This window comes from Sylvia atricapilla, chromosome 10 (genome assembly GCF_009819655.1).
Source record: "Sylvia atricapilla isolate bSylAtr1 chromosome 10, bSylAtr1.pri, whole genome shotgun sequence".
NCBI lineage: Eukaryota > Metazoa > Chordata > Aves > Passeriformes > Sylviidae > Sylvia > Sylvia atricapilla.
In genome coordinates, this window is record NC_089149.1 from 1,584,682 (window position 1) to 1,601,664 (window position 16,983).

At 54.2% G+C, this 16,983-nt stretch overlaps 1 protein-coding gene across 3 annotated transcripts in view; it reads left to right on the plus strand.

The window, feature by feature from the left end:
- Positions 1–16,983, plus strand: part of SCHIP1 (schwannomin interacting protein 1) — a 40,676-nt gene that overhangs the window by 13,310 nt on the left and 10,383 nt on the right. Inside the window, exon 1 of one of the 3 annotated variants that reach the window (XM_066325672.1) lies at positions 4,335–4,430. The exons of 1 other annotated variant lie outside the window; for it this stretch is intronic. In XM_066325672.1, the coding sequence (XP_066181769.1) occupies positions 4,401–4,430 (30 nt within the window). In that variant the 5' untranslated portion in view covers positions 4,335–4,400. Of the gene's footprint in view, positions 1–4,334; positions 4,431–11,752; positions 11,903–16,983 lie in introns of those variants that run through there. One more of the 3 variants, XM_066325670.1, reaches the window with a different exon arrangement.

Genomic DNA, 16,983 nt, shown 5'->3' on the forward strand with positions numbered 1-16,983 from the left:
TTTATATAAATACTTGGGTGGCTGAAATGAGTCCCTGCAGTTCCCTGTGAAGTGTTTGACACGGGAGGAATCAGGGCTGGGGAATTGCTGTATCCTTCTGCTCCAGGATTTTATTTTAGGGAAGGGAAAAATGCTGCTTTGGTGGTGTGTTTTTATCCCAAATCCATCTCTGGTTGCTTCGGGTGGGGCCTGTAAAGGTGCTGCTTGTAAATGACCCCCAAAAATTCCAGGGAAGTAAAAAAAAAGGCATGGAAAAGGGAAGGACTTTGGGTCCTCAGCCTGTTGGAGTTTTATCCCCACCTGGAGCAAAATGAGGGAAAACCCCTCGGCATCATCTCCCTTCAATAAAAACAGAACAGTGCTGAGCATTATCCAGGGCTGTAATCCAAACAAATACTCCCCTTCCCAAGCAGATGTCGAGTATTAACTGATTAAAAATAATCGCTTTTTTTTTTTTTTTTTTTTTTTTTTTTTTTTTCTTTATTTTTCTTGCCGGATTTAAACCCAGGGAAAGCTTTAGCTGAGCTTAAAGAGGAGCTAAATCCCTGACTCCCAGGAAATCATCAGCAAATAGAGCTGAACTGCCGGGATGCTGGATCTCATTCCTGCTGCCAGGAAGCTTGCTGTGTTTGGGAAGCCTTTGGGAGCCCAGCAGGAGCATCCTGGGGCTTGTTCCCTGCCTCACCCTCCGATGGCTCTTTTCCCTGAGGATCATCATCCCAGAGGATTCCATGGAGCTGCTCCAAGGGCTGGAGCCAGGCTGGGAGAGCTGGGAATGTTCCCCTGGAGAAGGGAAAACTCCAGGGAGAGCTCAGAGCCTCTTCCAGAGCTGGAAAGGGGCTCCAGGAGAGATGGAGAGGGACTGGGGACAAGGGACAGAGGGACAGGACACAGGGAATGGCTTCCCATGGACAGAGATTAAATGATTCAATGGGATATTGGGAAGAAATTCTTCCCTGTGAGGATGGTGAGGCCCTGGAATGGATTTTCCCAAGGATTCCCCATCCCTGGCAGTGGCCAAGGCCAGGCTGGACAGGGCTTGGAGCAGTCTGGGATAGGGGAAAGTGTCCCTGCCCATGGCAGGGGTGAGGCTGGATGGGGCTTTCAATTCCTTTCAATTCCTTCCCAACCATTCCACGATCCTGCAATTCTCTGAAAACTGAGATTCAACATTCCCAGGTCTTGAACTCCTCCTCCCTGACTTTCACTTGCTCCACGGTCCAGCTGCCTATTTATTTTGGGATTTGAAAAAAAGGAAAACCAAACTGAACCACGAATTGAGGCCGGCTCTTGTATCAGCCTGGAGATTAAACCTGATAAGGCTCCTGTGGGCAGGAAAACATTCCTGGTGTTCCCAGCAGGAACCATTCCGTGTCTGGGCTGCCTTTGCTGCTGCTCCTGCTTTTTTTTCCCCATTCCAAAGGTTTGTGTGGGTGAAGCCCTGGCAGCTGGAGGGGATCAGGCACAGAGCACGACACGAGTGTGGAAAAATAATTGTGTGGGACAGCGGGAAACGCCAAAACCGTCGGGAAAAGGGCTGGCTGTGGCTTTGCTGTGTGAGTAATCACCCGGGATCATTCCCTTCCCTCCTTCCCACGGCTCCCGGCGCTGGGGATGGGAGGGATCGGCTTCCCTGGCCGCCTTCAGCCCTTTGAAGGAATGGTTTTCCCGGTGGGAACGAGGATGGGAGAGCCCATAACCTCCCTGTGCTCCTCCCTCCGCCCCGTTAATGATTTCCTTGGAGTTTGGGGCGGCCAGGGAAAGCAGAAACCTTGGGAATTCCCTGTCTGCCTTTGCCACCCAGCGCTGCCAGAGAGAGACAAGGCTTGGGATGTGCCAGGGGCATGAGCTTAAGAATGGGGGGAAAAAAAAATCCTAAAAACACAAGCCCAGAAGCAGGAATTCTCTTCTTTTCTCCCAGAATTGGGGGTCCCAGGTGTTTCCTCCTTCTGAGGAGGATTAATGAAGGAAATTCCATGGTTTCACTGGAGGAATTGGAGTGTCTGGTGAAGCTGGGTTTTCTCTCCCTGCGTGTCCGTGGGCAGGGATGTGCTGCCTGTGCCGTGGGATTGAATTCCCTGTGTCCTGAGGCCCTGTGGATGTGCAGGAATCAGGCCTGGCTCATTCCTGGTGTCCACCTTCCCAATCCCCCTGGAGCAGCCCTGCAAGGGTTTCACCCCAGTGTTGTGTCAGACCCTCTGGAGATGTTCTCCAGGGATTTCCCAGCCACACATTCCTTGTCCAAAGCTGGTTTTGGGGAAAGCTTTGGGAAAACTCGCCTGGATCATCTCACAAGTGCTATCAGACACCTTAAATTAGGGGCTGCCTCGTTCAGAAACACAAACCAGGCAGGGCAGAGGTTTGGTTCCCTGCCCCTGGGGGTTTTTACCCAGCTGGAAAGGGGCTGGGGAGGCTCCCAGGAGCTTCCCTCTGGATTGTGGCTCCATGGAAAGCAGCAGCTTTGTGTTCATCCTTCACCCCAGAGCCTCGCTGACCCAGCTGGAAAACTGCCAGGAACCTTTCCCTGCCTTTAATCCCTCTGAGCTTTAATCATTACCTGCCTGCCCCACCGTTTGCATTCCTCTGGAGCAGAGGAGCAAAGGCAGAGGGTGAGGATAATTCCTGCCCTTTCCCACCTCCGTGGCTGGCTCCGTGTCCGGGGGAAGAGCCTGGGGACAGCAGGTGAACGTGGCTCTCTCTGGGATCATCCCTCCGAAGGGAAAAGCTGTGGGGTCCTGGGGGAATCCAGCCCCAGAAATGAGGAGCTTGGCACCAAGCTTTGGGGGGGGAATGAGGGAGGAGGAATTGGGAGTTTTCCTTGTGATGCACAGGATAAACGGGATTGGAGTTGATGTAATGCACGGAGCCGTTTTTAGCTTGCCACAGAACAAAGCCAAGGTTATGCAGCGTGGGGATGAGTTTGTTTGGATGAGGTTTTGTTTTGATGTCTGCTTGAATGGGATTCTCTTCAAATCCAGGAAAAACCAAGGATGACTTCACCCTCTCTTAAAAATTTATGCAGAATATATTAATTTTTTTTAATTTTATTTTTAAATGAAACCTTTTTTTTTTTTTTTTTTTTAAAGTCTGCTGCTGCAGGGGAGAGAGAGCACTGGGGAGGAGGATCTGGGGGTTCTCTCCATCCATACCCCAGCTGCACAGGGACTCCAGGGATTCTCCATCCATCCTCCCACAGCTGCTCCAGCCTGGCTGTGCTGGTGGGGAGCTGAGAAAGCTGGGGCAGGGTGATGATCCCACAAAAGCCTTTTTCTTTTTTTCCTTTTTTTTTTTTTTTTCTAGAGGCACATCTGGTGTGGGGGAATCAAATCCGAGCCGCCCTGAGCGAGTGGTGGTGGATTTCAGTCATGTGAATCCCTGAACAGCTGGGCCCAGGAGCAGGGTAAATCCCTGTTTGCTGAAGGAAAGGGAAGAAGGCATGTGGAATTCCTGCTCTCCCTGCCTGCCTGGGAGTGCCCAGGGCACGCTGTGAGCCCACCGTCCTCTCTCTGGCTGTTTTAATGCCCCTGGGATGAGCTGCGTCCAGAAAAAACAAGGATTGCAAATGACATTTGGCGTGTCCTCCCCTTGGAAATGCGGCTCTTGGGCTTGGTGGCGCGGTTGGGAAAACGCTCCAAACTCACCCAGCGCTCACTGAACCCCATCCCCGAGTGCCCCATCCACTCGGGATTCGAACCTTTCCGTGGATGTGACTCCTCCAGTGCCCTGAGCAGCCCTTTCCCTGCCGCGCACCACCGCGGCCAGGTGAGCGCCGGGCCCGGGCTCCGCCTGCGGGAGGTAAAAATAACCGGCAATGCAGGGCACAGCCTCCCGCAGCAATCCCCGCCGGCATTCCCGAGCCGGCAGGCACAGGGAAGGTGTCCGCACCTCTTCTCTCGGCGCTGGCTGGTTTTTGGGGTGTCTGGGCGCCGCTCTCCATCCCCCGCCCGGCGGCTCCGGGGGGCTCGGGGGGGTTTGACCTCGGCGGGGCCGGAGGAACCTCTCCGTGTGCAGGGAGGGTTTGAGGGGGGTTTTGCCCTCTCCTGGGGAGCAGCAGGGCAGCGGGGCCCCGCCCGGAGCGCAGCGGGCGGAGGCGGCCCCGGCCCGGCCCCTCCGCGCTCCCGGCGCCGCCGCTGCGCAGGCGGAGCAGCGCGGCCGCATCCATCTTCCCGGGCTGCCTCCTCCTCCTCCTCCTCCTCCTCCTCCTCCTCCTCCTGCTGCTGCTGCTGCTGCTGCTGCTGCCTTCTCCCCATCCTCCTCCTCCTCCCCATCCTCCTCCTCCTCCTCCTCCCCATCCTCCTCCTCCCCATCCTCCTCCTCCCCATCCTCCTCCTCCTCCCCGCCGGGGCCGCGGCGGCTGCGGGCGCTGCCGGCGGGGCGGCAGCGGCGGATGATGCACCGAGATGGTTCATCAGGAAAATTGCTCCTACCAGGTAAGGGGCGAGCGAGGCCTGGCCGCCAGCCCCGGGCAGCTCCGGGCCGGGCCAGCCCCGGTCTGTGCCAGCCCCGGTCCGTGCCAGCCCTGGGGCTGCGGCAGCGCCGGGCCTCCGCTTCGGGTTCGGACCGAGCATCCCGGGGGGCGCACCGAGCACCCTGGGGGTCGTACCGAGCATCCCAGGGTTTGCATCGAGCATCCCGGGGTTTGTACCGAGCATCCCAGGGTTCCCTCCGAGCATCTCCGGATTTACATCGAGCATCCTGGGGTTTCCTCCGACCATCCCGGGGTTTGTACCGAACACCCCGGGCATCGCGCCGAGCAGCCCGGGGTTCCCTCCGAGCAGCCCGGGGTTTGCACCGAGCAGCCCGGGGTCTGCACCGAGCATCCCGGCGTTTGTACCGAGCATCCCGGGGTTTGTACCGAGCAGCCCGGGGTTTGTACCGAGCAGCCCGGGGTTTGCACCGAGCATCCCGGGGTTTGTACCGAGCATCCCAGGGTTCCCTCCGAGCAGCCCGGGATTTGTACCGAGCAGCGCGGGGCTCGGCCGGCAGAGCAGCCCCGGGGCTTTTGTGGCCGCCATGTGATGCTCGGAGGCGCAGCGGGGCCCGGCGATGCGCTGCCCGCATCCCTTCGTGCCGGATAAAACCGCTCCCGGAGCGGGAGAGCCGCGCCATCGCGGCCCCCGGAGCTGCCGCAGAGCGAAGATGCGTTTTTCAGACCCTTTGCTGCGCTTCCCACGTTTGTGCGAGCGCAGGGTGGTGATTCACAGGCTGCCGTCTGCTCCTGGTTCCGCAGGAGCCGGCCGTGGGGCTGTTTGTGAGCGTTCGTCCCCATCCCCGGGGGGCCCGGGCACATCGGGGTGATTTTAGTGGGGAAATCGGGAACTGGGTGTTGGGGCTTCATTTCCCTCTGGAGAGAGGCTGGGGGCTGTGGGTGAACCTGCACGGAGAGCGGCTCACTGCGGCTCCACGGCACAATTAGGGGTTCGATGCCTCATTTAGGGGTTCGATGGTTTAATTGGGCACTCCATGGCACAATTAGGGGCTCCATGGTTTAATTGGGGGCTCGATGGCTCATTTAGGGGCTCCATGGCACAATTAGGGGTTCGATGGCTCATTTAGGGGCTCGATGGCTCATTTAGGGGCTCGATGGTTTAATTGGGGGCTCCATGGCACAATTAGGGGCTCGATGGTTTAATTGGGGGCTCGATGGCACATTTGGGGTCTCAATGACTCCTTTAGGGTCTCGATGGCACCGGCCGATTATTAAATGCACATTTAGGGGCTCGATGGCTCATTTAGGGGCTCCGTGGCACCGGGCAATAATTAAAGGCACCGACATCTGTCCCTCCGGCAGGGCGATGCTGAGAAATGCCTTTGCCTACGTGCACTGTGGTTTTTTTTATAAAACTCCCATTCCCTGACATTCCCAGGGCTGGACCGTCAGCAGGCAGGGCCGTGCCCAGGCCAGCGCCCGTTCCTTGGTTTTTCCTCCATTCCCGTGTTTCCTTCCAACTTCAGGCCGTGTTTTCCAACGAAACATCTCACATGCAAAACACCTCACGAAGGGAAAAGACGCGAAACAGAGAGGAGCTGAAAAGATTTTATTTTTTTTTTTTCACGGAATATATTCAGTCTAGCAACTCTGGAAGTGAATTTCCATTTTTAACCTCTTTGGGAAAACAATATCCTGGGGTTTTTTTTTTTGGTTGGTTGGGTTTTTTTCCCCCCAGCCTTTTGGTTTCCCTGCAGCCCGGAGCCTGTTGCTCTGGACAGGCGGGATCAATGGTGCCATTGTTCGGGAGCAGCGGATGTTTTCCCAGCATACTCAGGAACGCACGGGTTAAAGGTTGGCCATTGTTTCCCGGCTGCAAGCGGCTCCGGGGGGTGGGATGATGATGATGATGATGATGATGATGATGGTGATGATGATGGTGATGATGATGCCGAGCTGCGGCACAGGCCTGGCCAAAATCCCTGGGTGTTACTGCGACAACGCCGCCGCCTTTCCCTGCTTGTTCAGGGCTTGGTTCCCCTCCTCCAAAGCCCGTAAATATTCGAAATAAAGCAGCCAGAAACCGCGCACATCCTAAGGGAAAAAAAAAATAAAAATCCAGGGAAACATCATTTCAATTTAGATCTGTTCCTAAACCTTCTTTAGGTCAGTTCCCAAACCTCCTTTAGGTCTGTCCCAAACCTCCTTTAGGTCAGTTCCCAAACCTCCTTTAGGTCTGTCCCAAACCTCCTTTAGGTCAGTTCCCAAACCTTCTTTAGGTCTGTCCCAAACCTTCTTTAGGTCTGTCCCAAACCTTCTTTAGATCTATTCCCAAACCTCCTTTAGGTCTGTCCCAAACCTCCTTTAGGTCTGTCCCAAACCTTCTTTAGGTCTGTCCCAAACCTTCTTTAGATCTATTCCCAAACCTCCTTTAGGTCTGTCCCAAACCTCCTTTAGGTCTGTCCCAAACCTTCTTTAGGTCTGTTCCCAAACCTTCTTTAGATCTATTCCCAAACCTCCTTTAGGTCTGTCCCAAACCTTCTTTAGGTCTGTCCCAAACCTCCTTTAGGTCTGTCCCAAACCTTCCCAGGGCTCCGCAGAGATGAAGAGCAGCCCCAAGCCCCTCCCAGCCCCGTTAACCCAAAGGCTGAGTTTTAATCCCTTTGTGGATGCCAATCCCGGGCTTTGGGATCACGCTGGAAGCCAGCAATGATGGGATTTCCCGGCCCAGGGGCTGGCGGTGTTTAATCCACTCTGCTCCCTCCTCACACCCCTTTTCTTTTTGGAGCTGGTTAAAGAAACTAAAAAAAAAAAAAAATAAATCGAAGAGAGGAACAAGTCAGCGCTTGGGAAAACTTCAAAATGGGTTTGGTTTGAAGGAATCCAGCGGGAAAAGCCTTGATGTGGCCAGGTCGTGGCTGGGGCACGGAATCCGTGGCAGAGAGGGAGCTGGGAATGGGGCAGAGGAAGAGGAGGATGTTCCTGGGTTCCATTCCTTGGCTCCCTGATCCCCCAGAACTGGGCTGGGCACTGCAGGTCACCCTGGGCTCTCCTGGCCTTTGGATGTGGCTGAGTCAGGTGAATTCCTTGAATTTAGGCTGGATTTTCCACGGTCTGGAGGCTCCAGCTTCTGCCACTTTTTCCATGGATTCATCCTGGAATCAAGCTGGGGGCTGCCACTCTCCAGGCCGTGGATTTCTCTCTTAATTGTGCTTCTTTTTCTTATTTATTTTCTTTCTGTAGAGAATATTTCTCTGTATTTCTTCTCTACATTATTTTCTTATTTTTTTTTTCTTAGTTCCAATTTGTTTCCTTACGTCAAACGTTTTCTTTCGTTTTAAATTTTAAATTAAATTTTTAATTTTAATTTTTTTAAATTTCTTTAATTGCCATAATTCCACCTGCAATCTGTCCAGGGAAACCTGGGCTGGTGCCCCACTGAGTTTGTGAGCTCCTGAGCCCACATGGAATAAAAATCCAGCATGCAAATCCAGGCTTTAACCCAAAAATAAAGGTTTTCCTCTGCTGTGTGTGGTTCAGCTGGGCTTTACTGGCCCTCAGCCTCAGTTTGCTTTGTAAAATCTGCATTTTCAGCAGGGCCTGACAGATCTGTGGGGCAGTGCTGGGCTCCTCAGCCTCTTGCTGGCTTAATCCATGGTTTGTGGGTTTGGTTTTTTTTTTTTCCATCTCTGTACAAGCGGGGTGATGTGTCTGAATCACGGATTTCTGGATTCCTGATGAAAAGCAGAGGATTCAGGGGCACCCAGTGGCCGTGCCCGAGGCAGGAGCCTCCCAGTTGCCCCTGGGAACAGGATTTGGCTCGGTGTTTTGGCAGCAGCCAGGGGCTGAGCTATCTGCTGGCAGCAGGGTCGCTCTGGAGATGGTTCCAGCCTCTGCACGTGCGAGGAAAATTAAAAAGGAGAAGAGATTCTGAGGAGAAAAGGGATTTGTTGTTGTTGTTGTTGTGAGGTGAGGCAGGGGGTGTCCGGAGCCTGCTGGGATCCCTGGTTTTCCTGAGGTTTGGGATGTGTGCAGGTGCTGGGGTTTGACTTTATCTGGGTGGTTTTTTGGGAGGGATTTGTTGGCAAAGCCTGTGGCAGGCGTTCCTGTGGGTTGGGAAGATGCTGGTGCCACTTTGGATCAGGCTGGAAGCCCCCAGCCCTGCTGGGATCTCAGTGAGCTGCAGAATGCATTCAATTCAGAATTCAAAATACAACTCAGAATTCAAAACCCACAAGCTTGAAACGTGAAGTGCCCGTTAAAGAAATCCAAAGGATTGGAGATTTCATGAGGTTTCTTTGGTTTAATCTCAGGAGGGGTTTGGAGGCTCCAGAAATCAGCTGAAATCCCCTTTTTTTTTTCTTTAGAGTGCAAACTCTGGTGGCAAAAATATAACTCCCGAGGGGCAAACCTTGGGGAAAACTTCCAGCTCCATGAAAACGCAGTGTGCAAAGGCTGGGGACCTGCTGCCTGGCCTCCTGCCCGTGGGGAATGCTGCAGGCTGGCACAGCTCAGGACAATAAAATCCCTTTGTTAGGGAGCTCTGAGGCCTCGTTCAGAGATCCAAAAATAAAAAAAAAAAAAGTGCTGGAAAAGCGCTTGGAGCGTGCTAAAGCTCGGGGCAGCATCACCAGAGGGATGCCAGCTCATCCCTGGGTTTTGGAGCCTTGTGCTGGGAAGGGTCTGCTGGGAGAGGTTTATTCCACCTCTTGCAATAAAACCCAGGTTTTGTGGAATGGAATCGCAGAATGATGGAATGATTTGGATTGAGAGGGGCCTTAAAACCCGTCCTGATGGGCAGGGACACCTTTCACTAGCCCAGATTCCCCCAGGGCCCATCCAGGCTGGCCTTGGACACTTCCAGCTTCTCTGGGAATTCCATCCCAGCCCCTCCTCACCCTCCCAGGGAGGAATTCCTGCCCCATAGCCCATTTATTTAATTTATTTAAAACCATTTCCCCTTGTCCTGTCAGCCCATCCTCTGGTAAAGAATCCCTCCCTGATAGTTCTGGCAGTTTGAGATTCCAAGATCCTGGAATTACCTCAATCCCCTGAGTGCTCCGAGGGCTTTCCTTGAACTCTGCTGGGAATTCAGGAATTCCTCTCCTCCCTGGGGATCCAGCGGTCTTTGGGAGCTGATCCTGCAGGAAGGAGGAATTCCCCCAGCCCCCAGGGGGATTTCACTGACTCCAGCAATGCTTTTATGCTCAGGAAAGGGGAATTTTGCTGCTTTCTTGTCCTTGAGCTGTCGAGGCGTGTTCCAGACCCCCCAAACTCGCTGTGTCCTGTTTCCTCACCTCACTCAGGGATGATTCCAGCACTTCCATGGTGTTCCTGGCTGTGCTGGCTCCCTGTGCTCCCATCCCAGGGATCCTGCCCCAGATTTTGCTGCTCTGAGCTTTCCCTTACTGCTGGAGAAAGGAGATGGGGCTCTTCCCTCTGCTGCATCACCAGAGGGAGTGGGATCTGCGTTCCTCAGGCACTGGAGCCTTTTTGGGGGGGATTTTCCAAGCAGAGGGACAATGGTGGCAGTGGGTCAGGGCTGAACACCAAAAGGGTTTGGTCCCTGTGCTGAGAGAATCCCAAAATTTATTTCCCTTTTGATCCCCCAGATTGAAATTGGCCTTTCCCAGCAGGGAGGTGCCCATCCCAAGGGAGCCCCAAATGTGCCCCCAGCCGTGGGTCCAGGGGCTCCCAGCTCTGCTTCTTAGCCAGGTTTGGGGTTTTTTTCCCAAAATAACTCCTGGATGCAGGGTTTTCCCTGGAGCTCTGTGGGATCAGCTCAGGGAGTGTCCTGGAGCATCCCAGGAGGGCAGAGCAGTGGATAAACCATCCTAAAGACTGACCCGGGTGGAATAGATCCATTTCTATTTCTGTTTGTAGGGTTGTCTCACTTCCTGCCCTTAGGGGGGTGACTTTGGTGTCACTTTTGCAGGGGTGGCTCCAGCCAGGGAGGGGACATGGGGACATCCCCCGTGGATGAGGACAGGGTGATGCAGCAGTGTCACAAAGCAGGAGGAACCAGGGACAGATCCCCAGCCCTGTGCTCCTGGGCCACTCCACATCCTTCCACTGGGGCTGGATTTATTTATTTGGGATTTATTGTGTGAGGTTCCATCCTGGGCTGGGAGAGGAAGTGGATTTAGCAACAGCAGGAAAGGACACAATGAGTCAGCGGCGGAGGGGAACTAAAAATAAGGAAATATCCAGAGAACGACTTTGTTTCCTTTTGGGAATTACAGTTGCAAAGCACCATCCAGGGACAGGAATGGAATTAAACATGTATTTTTGCTGGTTTTGCCCTGAAAATTCGGAGTAGATTCGTGCTGGGATGCATCCCTTGGGTGTTGTTAGAGCTGGGAATGGACCTGGGATTTGCATTTGGGATGAAATGATGTCACCGTGGCTTGGATATCTCATTAAACACCATGGGGCAATTAAAATGATTCATCTGTTGTTGTGTTGCACCCCAAAATCAGGATTTTCCTCGCTGCTCTGCCAGGATTTGGGGGAGAAACTGGGGCGTCATGACGTTTTCCTGAGGATTCCTTTTGGGAATTGCTGGCCCTGAGCAGGAGCTGAGCCTCTCCCTGCAGATAACCTTCCCTCTGGGATGGGATGGCAGCAGGGACAGAGCAGGGTTTGTGTGGGAGGAGCTCCCAGGCGCCTTTGGGAAGCTCAGATCTCCAGGCAGGAATGCTGCAGGCAGGAGCTGCAAACTCCAGCTTTGTGAGTCCCCCCAGGAGCCAGGGATGGGATTTTTGGGGATCCCCAGGCTCTCCACAGCCACAGGATGGGGAGCGAGGTTAGGCTGGGTGTCTCCCTTGCTTAATGCCAAGAAATGTAGGATTTTATTTCTATTTGCACCTGCAAGAGCCGATTTAGCCAGGGAACAGCTCCTCACTGGTGAGTTTTGCATGGAGCAAAAACTCCGCTGGATGATTCCCACTGCTGCGATGGATCAGGACCCGCAGGAATCCCGCAGGATAACTTCCCTGGGGGGAAAAAAAAACCCCAGGAAAGAGAACCCCCTTTTCTCCCGAGGCAGCAGCACTGCCAGGCTGCGATTTTGACATCAGACACCGGGATTTTTCCTGCCCTTGTGGAGCCCCGGGGTTATTTTTATCCGGCGCTGGCAGTGGCTGCGGCAGGACGCGGCTCCCCGAGCCTCTGCTCCCTGCGGCTCCCTGCCTTTATTTGGGAAAACCGAGGGGCTGGAAAAGCATCCAGGGCTGGGGAAGCGGCTCTTTGGAGCCAGCTCTCCATCCCATGGTGGTGGCTGGGGAGACGGGGAAGGACTGAGATGTCCCATCGGGAGAAATCCAGCGGCCGCGCCGGGAGCCGGGAGCGAGGAGGATGATGATGAGGATGAGGATGAGGAGGATGAGCCAGGAGAGGGAGGATGGAATTGATGGAATGGGTGACATCATCAGGAGAGGAAGCCCGCCGCCTGGGGAAGGCAGCTATAAAAAGGTAAAAAAGGGATTAAAAAAAAACAAACTAAAAAAAAAAAAAAAAAAAAAAAAAAAAAAAAACCAAAGAAACCTCCCCCTCCCCAAAAAAAAGGATCCAAAAAACCCCCACCAACCCCTTCCCCACCCCCCCAAAAAAAAAAAAACCCCAAAAAAGGAAAAAAAAAGGAAAAAAGAAAAACAAAGAAAAAAACTAAGGGAAAAAAAAGAAAATAAAAAGGACAGAAGGAGCCTTTGTGCTGCCCAGATCCTGCCCACACCGGTGGGATTCGGGGGCTGCAGCAGGGAGAACCCACGGGGTTTTTAAAGTGCTGCCCCAGGGCAAAGCTTGCTCCCTGCTTCTTTCCTTCTCTCCTGATGATAAAATATCAGGGGAGTTTCCAAAGGCCTTCTCCCACCTGGAAACCCCCGGGATTTTAAAGGCTTTTTGGGACGTGGCTCGAAAAGTTTGACTCGGCTTTGCATTTACCCCAGGGAAAAAAAAAAAACAAAGGAGCTCAAAGGCCCTTTTCTGTGCTGTTTGTAAATCCCAGAATAGCCCCTGTGCTGTGCAGACATGAAACGAGACTCTGCCCATGGCTCTGGGACTTTAAATATAGTCCTGGTGTGGAGCTGGGAATGACAGAGCCTGGCAAAAATAGCCCTGGTGGCCTGGCCCCGTGTCCCAGTGCTGCTGCTGGGTGTCCCAGTGTCCCTGCTGGGTGTCCCAGTGATCCCCTTGGGTGTCCCAGTGTCCCTGCTGGGTGTCCAGTGTCCCTGCTGGGTGTCCAGTGATCCTGCTGGGTGTCCCAGTGTCCCTGCTGGGTGTCCCAGTGCTCCTGCTGGGTGTCCAGTGCTCCTATTGGGTGTCCCAGTGTCCCTGCTGGGTGTCCCAGTGATCCTGCTGGGTGTCCAGTGCTCCTATTGGGTGTCCCAGTGTCCCTGCTGGGTGTCCAGTGATCCTGTTGGGTGTCCAGTGATCCTGTTAGGTGTCCCAGTGATCCCCTTGGGTGTCCCTGTATTCCTGCTGGGTGTCCCAATGTCCCTGCTGGGTGTCCCAGTGCTGCTGCTGGGTGTCCCAGTGATCCTGCTGGGTGTCCCAGTGTCCCTGTTGGGTGTCCCAGTGTCCCTGCTGGGTGTCCCAGTGTCCCTGCTGGGTGTCCAGTGATCCTGCTGGGTGTCCCAGTGTCCCTGCTGCATGTCCCAGTGCTCCTATTGGGTGTTCCAGTGTCCCTGCTGGGTGTTCCAGTGTCCCTGCTGGGTGTCCAGTGATCCTGCTGGGTGTCCCAGTGTCCCTGCTGGGTGTCCCAGTGCTGCTGCTGGGTGTCCCAGTGTCTGTGTTGGGTGTCCCAGTGATCCTGCTGGGTGTCCCAGTGTCCCTGCTGGGTGTCCCAGTGATCCTGCTGGGTGTCCCACTGATCCTGCTGGGTGTCCCAGTGCTCCTGCTGGGTGTCCCAGTGATCCTGTTGGGTGTCCCAGTGTCCCTGCTGGGTGTCCCAGTGTCCCTGCTGGGTGTCCCAGTGATCCTGCTGGGTGTCCCAGTGTCCCTGCTGGGTGTCCAGTGTCCCTGCTGGGTGTCCCAGTGCTGCTGCTGGGTGTCCCAGTGTCCCTGCTGGGTGTCCCAGTGATCCTGCTGGGTGTCCCAGTGTCCCTGCTGGGTGTCCCAGTGCTGCTGCTGGGTGTCCAGTGTCCCTCCTGGGTGTCCCAGTGATCCTGCTGGGTGTCCCAGTGATCCTGCTGGGTGTCCAGTGATCCTGCTGGGTGTCCCAGTGTCCCTGCTGGGTGTCCCAGTGATCCTGCTGGGTGTCCCAGTGTCCCTGCTGGCTGTCCCAGTGTCCCTGCTGGGTGTCCCAGTGATCCCCTTGGGTGTCCCAGTGATCCTGCTGGGTGTCCCTGTGTCCCTGCTGGGTGTCCCAGTGATCCTGCTGGGTGTCCCAGTGTCCCTGCTGGGTGTCCCAGTGATCCTGCTGGGTGTCCCAGTGTCCCTGCTGGGTGTCCCAGTGCTGCTGCTGGGTGTCCAGTGTCCCTCCTGGGTGTCCCAGTGATCCTGCTGGGTGTCCCAGTGATCCTGCTGGGTGTCCAGTGATCCTGCTGGGTGTCCCAGTGTCCCTGCTGGGTGTCCCAGTGCTCCTATTGGGTGTCCCAGTGTCCCTGCTGGGTGTCCCAGTGCTCCTGTTGGGTGTCCAGTGATCCTGCTGGGTGTCCCAGTGTCCCTGCTGGGTGTCCCAGTGTCCCTGCTGGGTGTCCAGTGATCCTGCTGGGTGTCCAGTGATCCTGTTGGGTGTCCCAGTGATCCTGCTGGGTGTCCCAGTGCTGCTGCTGGGTGTCCCAGTGATCCTGCTGGGTGTCCCAGTGTCCCTGCTGGGTGTCCCAGTGATCCTGCTGGGTGTCCAGTGATCCTGTTGGGTGTCCCAGTGATCCTGCTGGGTGTCCCAGTGCTGCTGCTGGGTGTCCAGTGATCCTGCTGGGTGTCCCAGTGATCCTGCTGGGTGTCCCAGTGTCCCTGCTGGGTGTCCCAGTGATCCTGCTGGGTGTCCCAGTGTCCCTGCTGGGTGTCCCAGTGATCCTGCTGGGTGTCCAGTGTCCCTGCTGGGTGTCCCAGTGTCCCTGTTGGGTGTCCCAGTGTCCCTGCTGGGTGTCCCAGTGCTCCTATTGGGTGTCCCAGTGTCCCTGCTGGGTGTCCCAGTGCTCCTGTTGGGTGTCCAGTGATCCTGCTGGGTGTCCCAGTGTCCCTGCTGGGTGTCCCAGTGTCCCTGCTGGGTGTCCAGTGATCCTGCTGGGTGTCCAGTGATCCTGTTGGGTGTCCCAGTGTCCCTGCTGGGTGTCCCAGTGTCCCTGCTGGGTGTCCTGTGATCCTGTTGTGTGTCCCAGTGCTCCTGCTGGGTGTCCCAGTGTCCCTGGAATGGCAGGGGCAGGAGGATGGCTGGGATGGGCTTGTCCCCTCCTGCAGAGGTGGGCTCCAGCAGGACCTGGAGCTGCTGGAGAGAGGCCAGAGGGGAGCACGGAGCTGGAGCCGGGCTGGGAGAGCTGGGAATGTTCCCTTGGAGAAGGGAACAGTCCAGGGAGAGCTCCGAGCCCTTTGCAGGGCCTGGAGGGGCTCCAGGAGAGCTGCAGAGGGGCTGGGGACAAGGGACAGGACACAGGGAATGGCTTCCCATGGACAGAGGGCAGGGCTGGGTGGGACATTGGGAAGGAATTCCTGGAATAGAATTCCCAGAGCAGCTGTGGAAGTGCCCAAGGCCGGGTTGGACAGGGTTTGGAGCAGCCTGGGCTAACAGGAGCTGTCCCTGCCCTGTCCCTGGGTGGGATTTAAGGTCCCTGCCACCCCGGGGCACTGCAGGGCTCTGTGACATGCTGGCCTCTCCCTGCAGCAGCCAGAGCCAAGGCTGACACTGTGCTCTCAAACAGCCCAGGTGGCTGCTGCCCTTCCCACAGGGAAGGTCCAGGGGAAGAAGGAAAACATCCACCCCAGATTGTTCTGGTTTCCCCTTAAAAATCAGAAGCAGCTTTTTGTTTAAAGCCATTGTGAGACCTGAATTGTCCTCAGCTCCTGTCCTCAGCACGGAGCAGAAACACTTTTATTTTTTGAGTCAGTGCCAAAATAAACACTTAAGTGCCACGGGATTATGTTTTCCTTGGACTTACATTTGCATTTGGAGGATTTGACCCATTGTTCCTTCTGTGCCAAGTCAGAATATTTGAGAGTCAAAACCTTCTCCATTTATATTTTTATATATATCTGTTTCCCTTCTCCATTAATATTTTTCCATACCCAGCTCTGGATTTGGAGTGTAGCTGTCAGGTCATTTATCCACAGCCTAAAGTCCAGTTCCCTCAGGTATATTTTATTTCTTAGTAACTGCTCCCCATTTTATAATAACAAATAGGACTCTGGATTTATTTTATTTTTTATGGTTGTTAGCCTGGGCCTGGCTTGGAAAATGGGATATTCCCACCCCAGTCCTGGGAGCAGAGTTATTGAAAACCCTCAGTAATGACCTGGTGGAGAAAATAAATTGATTAAATGCACAGATGTCAGCCTGGGAGCAAAGGGAAACAGCAAAATTAAAACACATCTCGAGAGACAGATCTGTCCAAAATGAGGAAAAAAATGTCCAATTCTGCCTGGATCTGAATGGGAAAAGAGCAGCTTTTGGTGCCCAGGGAGGAGGTGGGGATGCTCTGAGGAGGGAGAGGTCCCAGCTGGAGTGGAGGTGGATTTGGGTTGGAGCACAGGGAAAATCAGATTTAGACGGGGAGATGTGGGGGAGGATCATCTGAGCTGGGAAAGGGGAAAATTCCAGGATTTGGGGGAATATTGGTGCAGTGGCACAGCCAAGGGCACCCTGAGATGGGCAGCACGAGGAGCTGGCACCACCCTCCCTCCTTCTGCTTCCAGTTCATTAAAACATCATTTTCACTCTTTTTTTTCCTTTTTTTTTTTTTTCCCTGTCCTGCCCTCCCCAGCAGGATTTTTAATCCTAAATCTGTCTCCATGTGATTGAGGTATTGATTATTGAAACCTAAAACCACAATGGTCTGGGTAAAACTTCAGAAACCTGGAGCTCAGCCCGAAAACTCGGCACCACTGGGTGTCCTGGGGTTCATTTTTATTATTTGAAGGATTTGAAATAAAAAGAGTCAGGTCATAAATGAAGTATTTTGGTGAGGGGTTGACAATTTAATGGGCGGGGTAGTAATGTGTGTAATCAGCACTGGAGCTGGAATTAAATCATTAGTGATTTTAGGGGAATAATTTGCATTTTGTCACGCTTCCTTGTACAAAAAGGTGCTTTATTTTTCCTCAGGTGGGAGATGGGAAGCACAGCTCCAAGAATTAACCCCATGGAAGCAGCCCAGCCTTGCCTGCGGCGTTTCCTTTGCTTGTGTTTTCTGGATTGGGTATTAAGTGTTATTTTAGAATTAAAATGTTTGAGGCTTTCCAAGCGTTCCTTCCATCAATAACTTCCTGAGTTTGTTGTCAGCGTCGGCACGTGACCCGTTGGTGACAGACACCAGGGGAGATTTTGAACCCAGATCTGAGATTTGCATTTATTGCGCATTGATCACACAGTTATTGATCGGGGATTCGTTGCCAGTCGT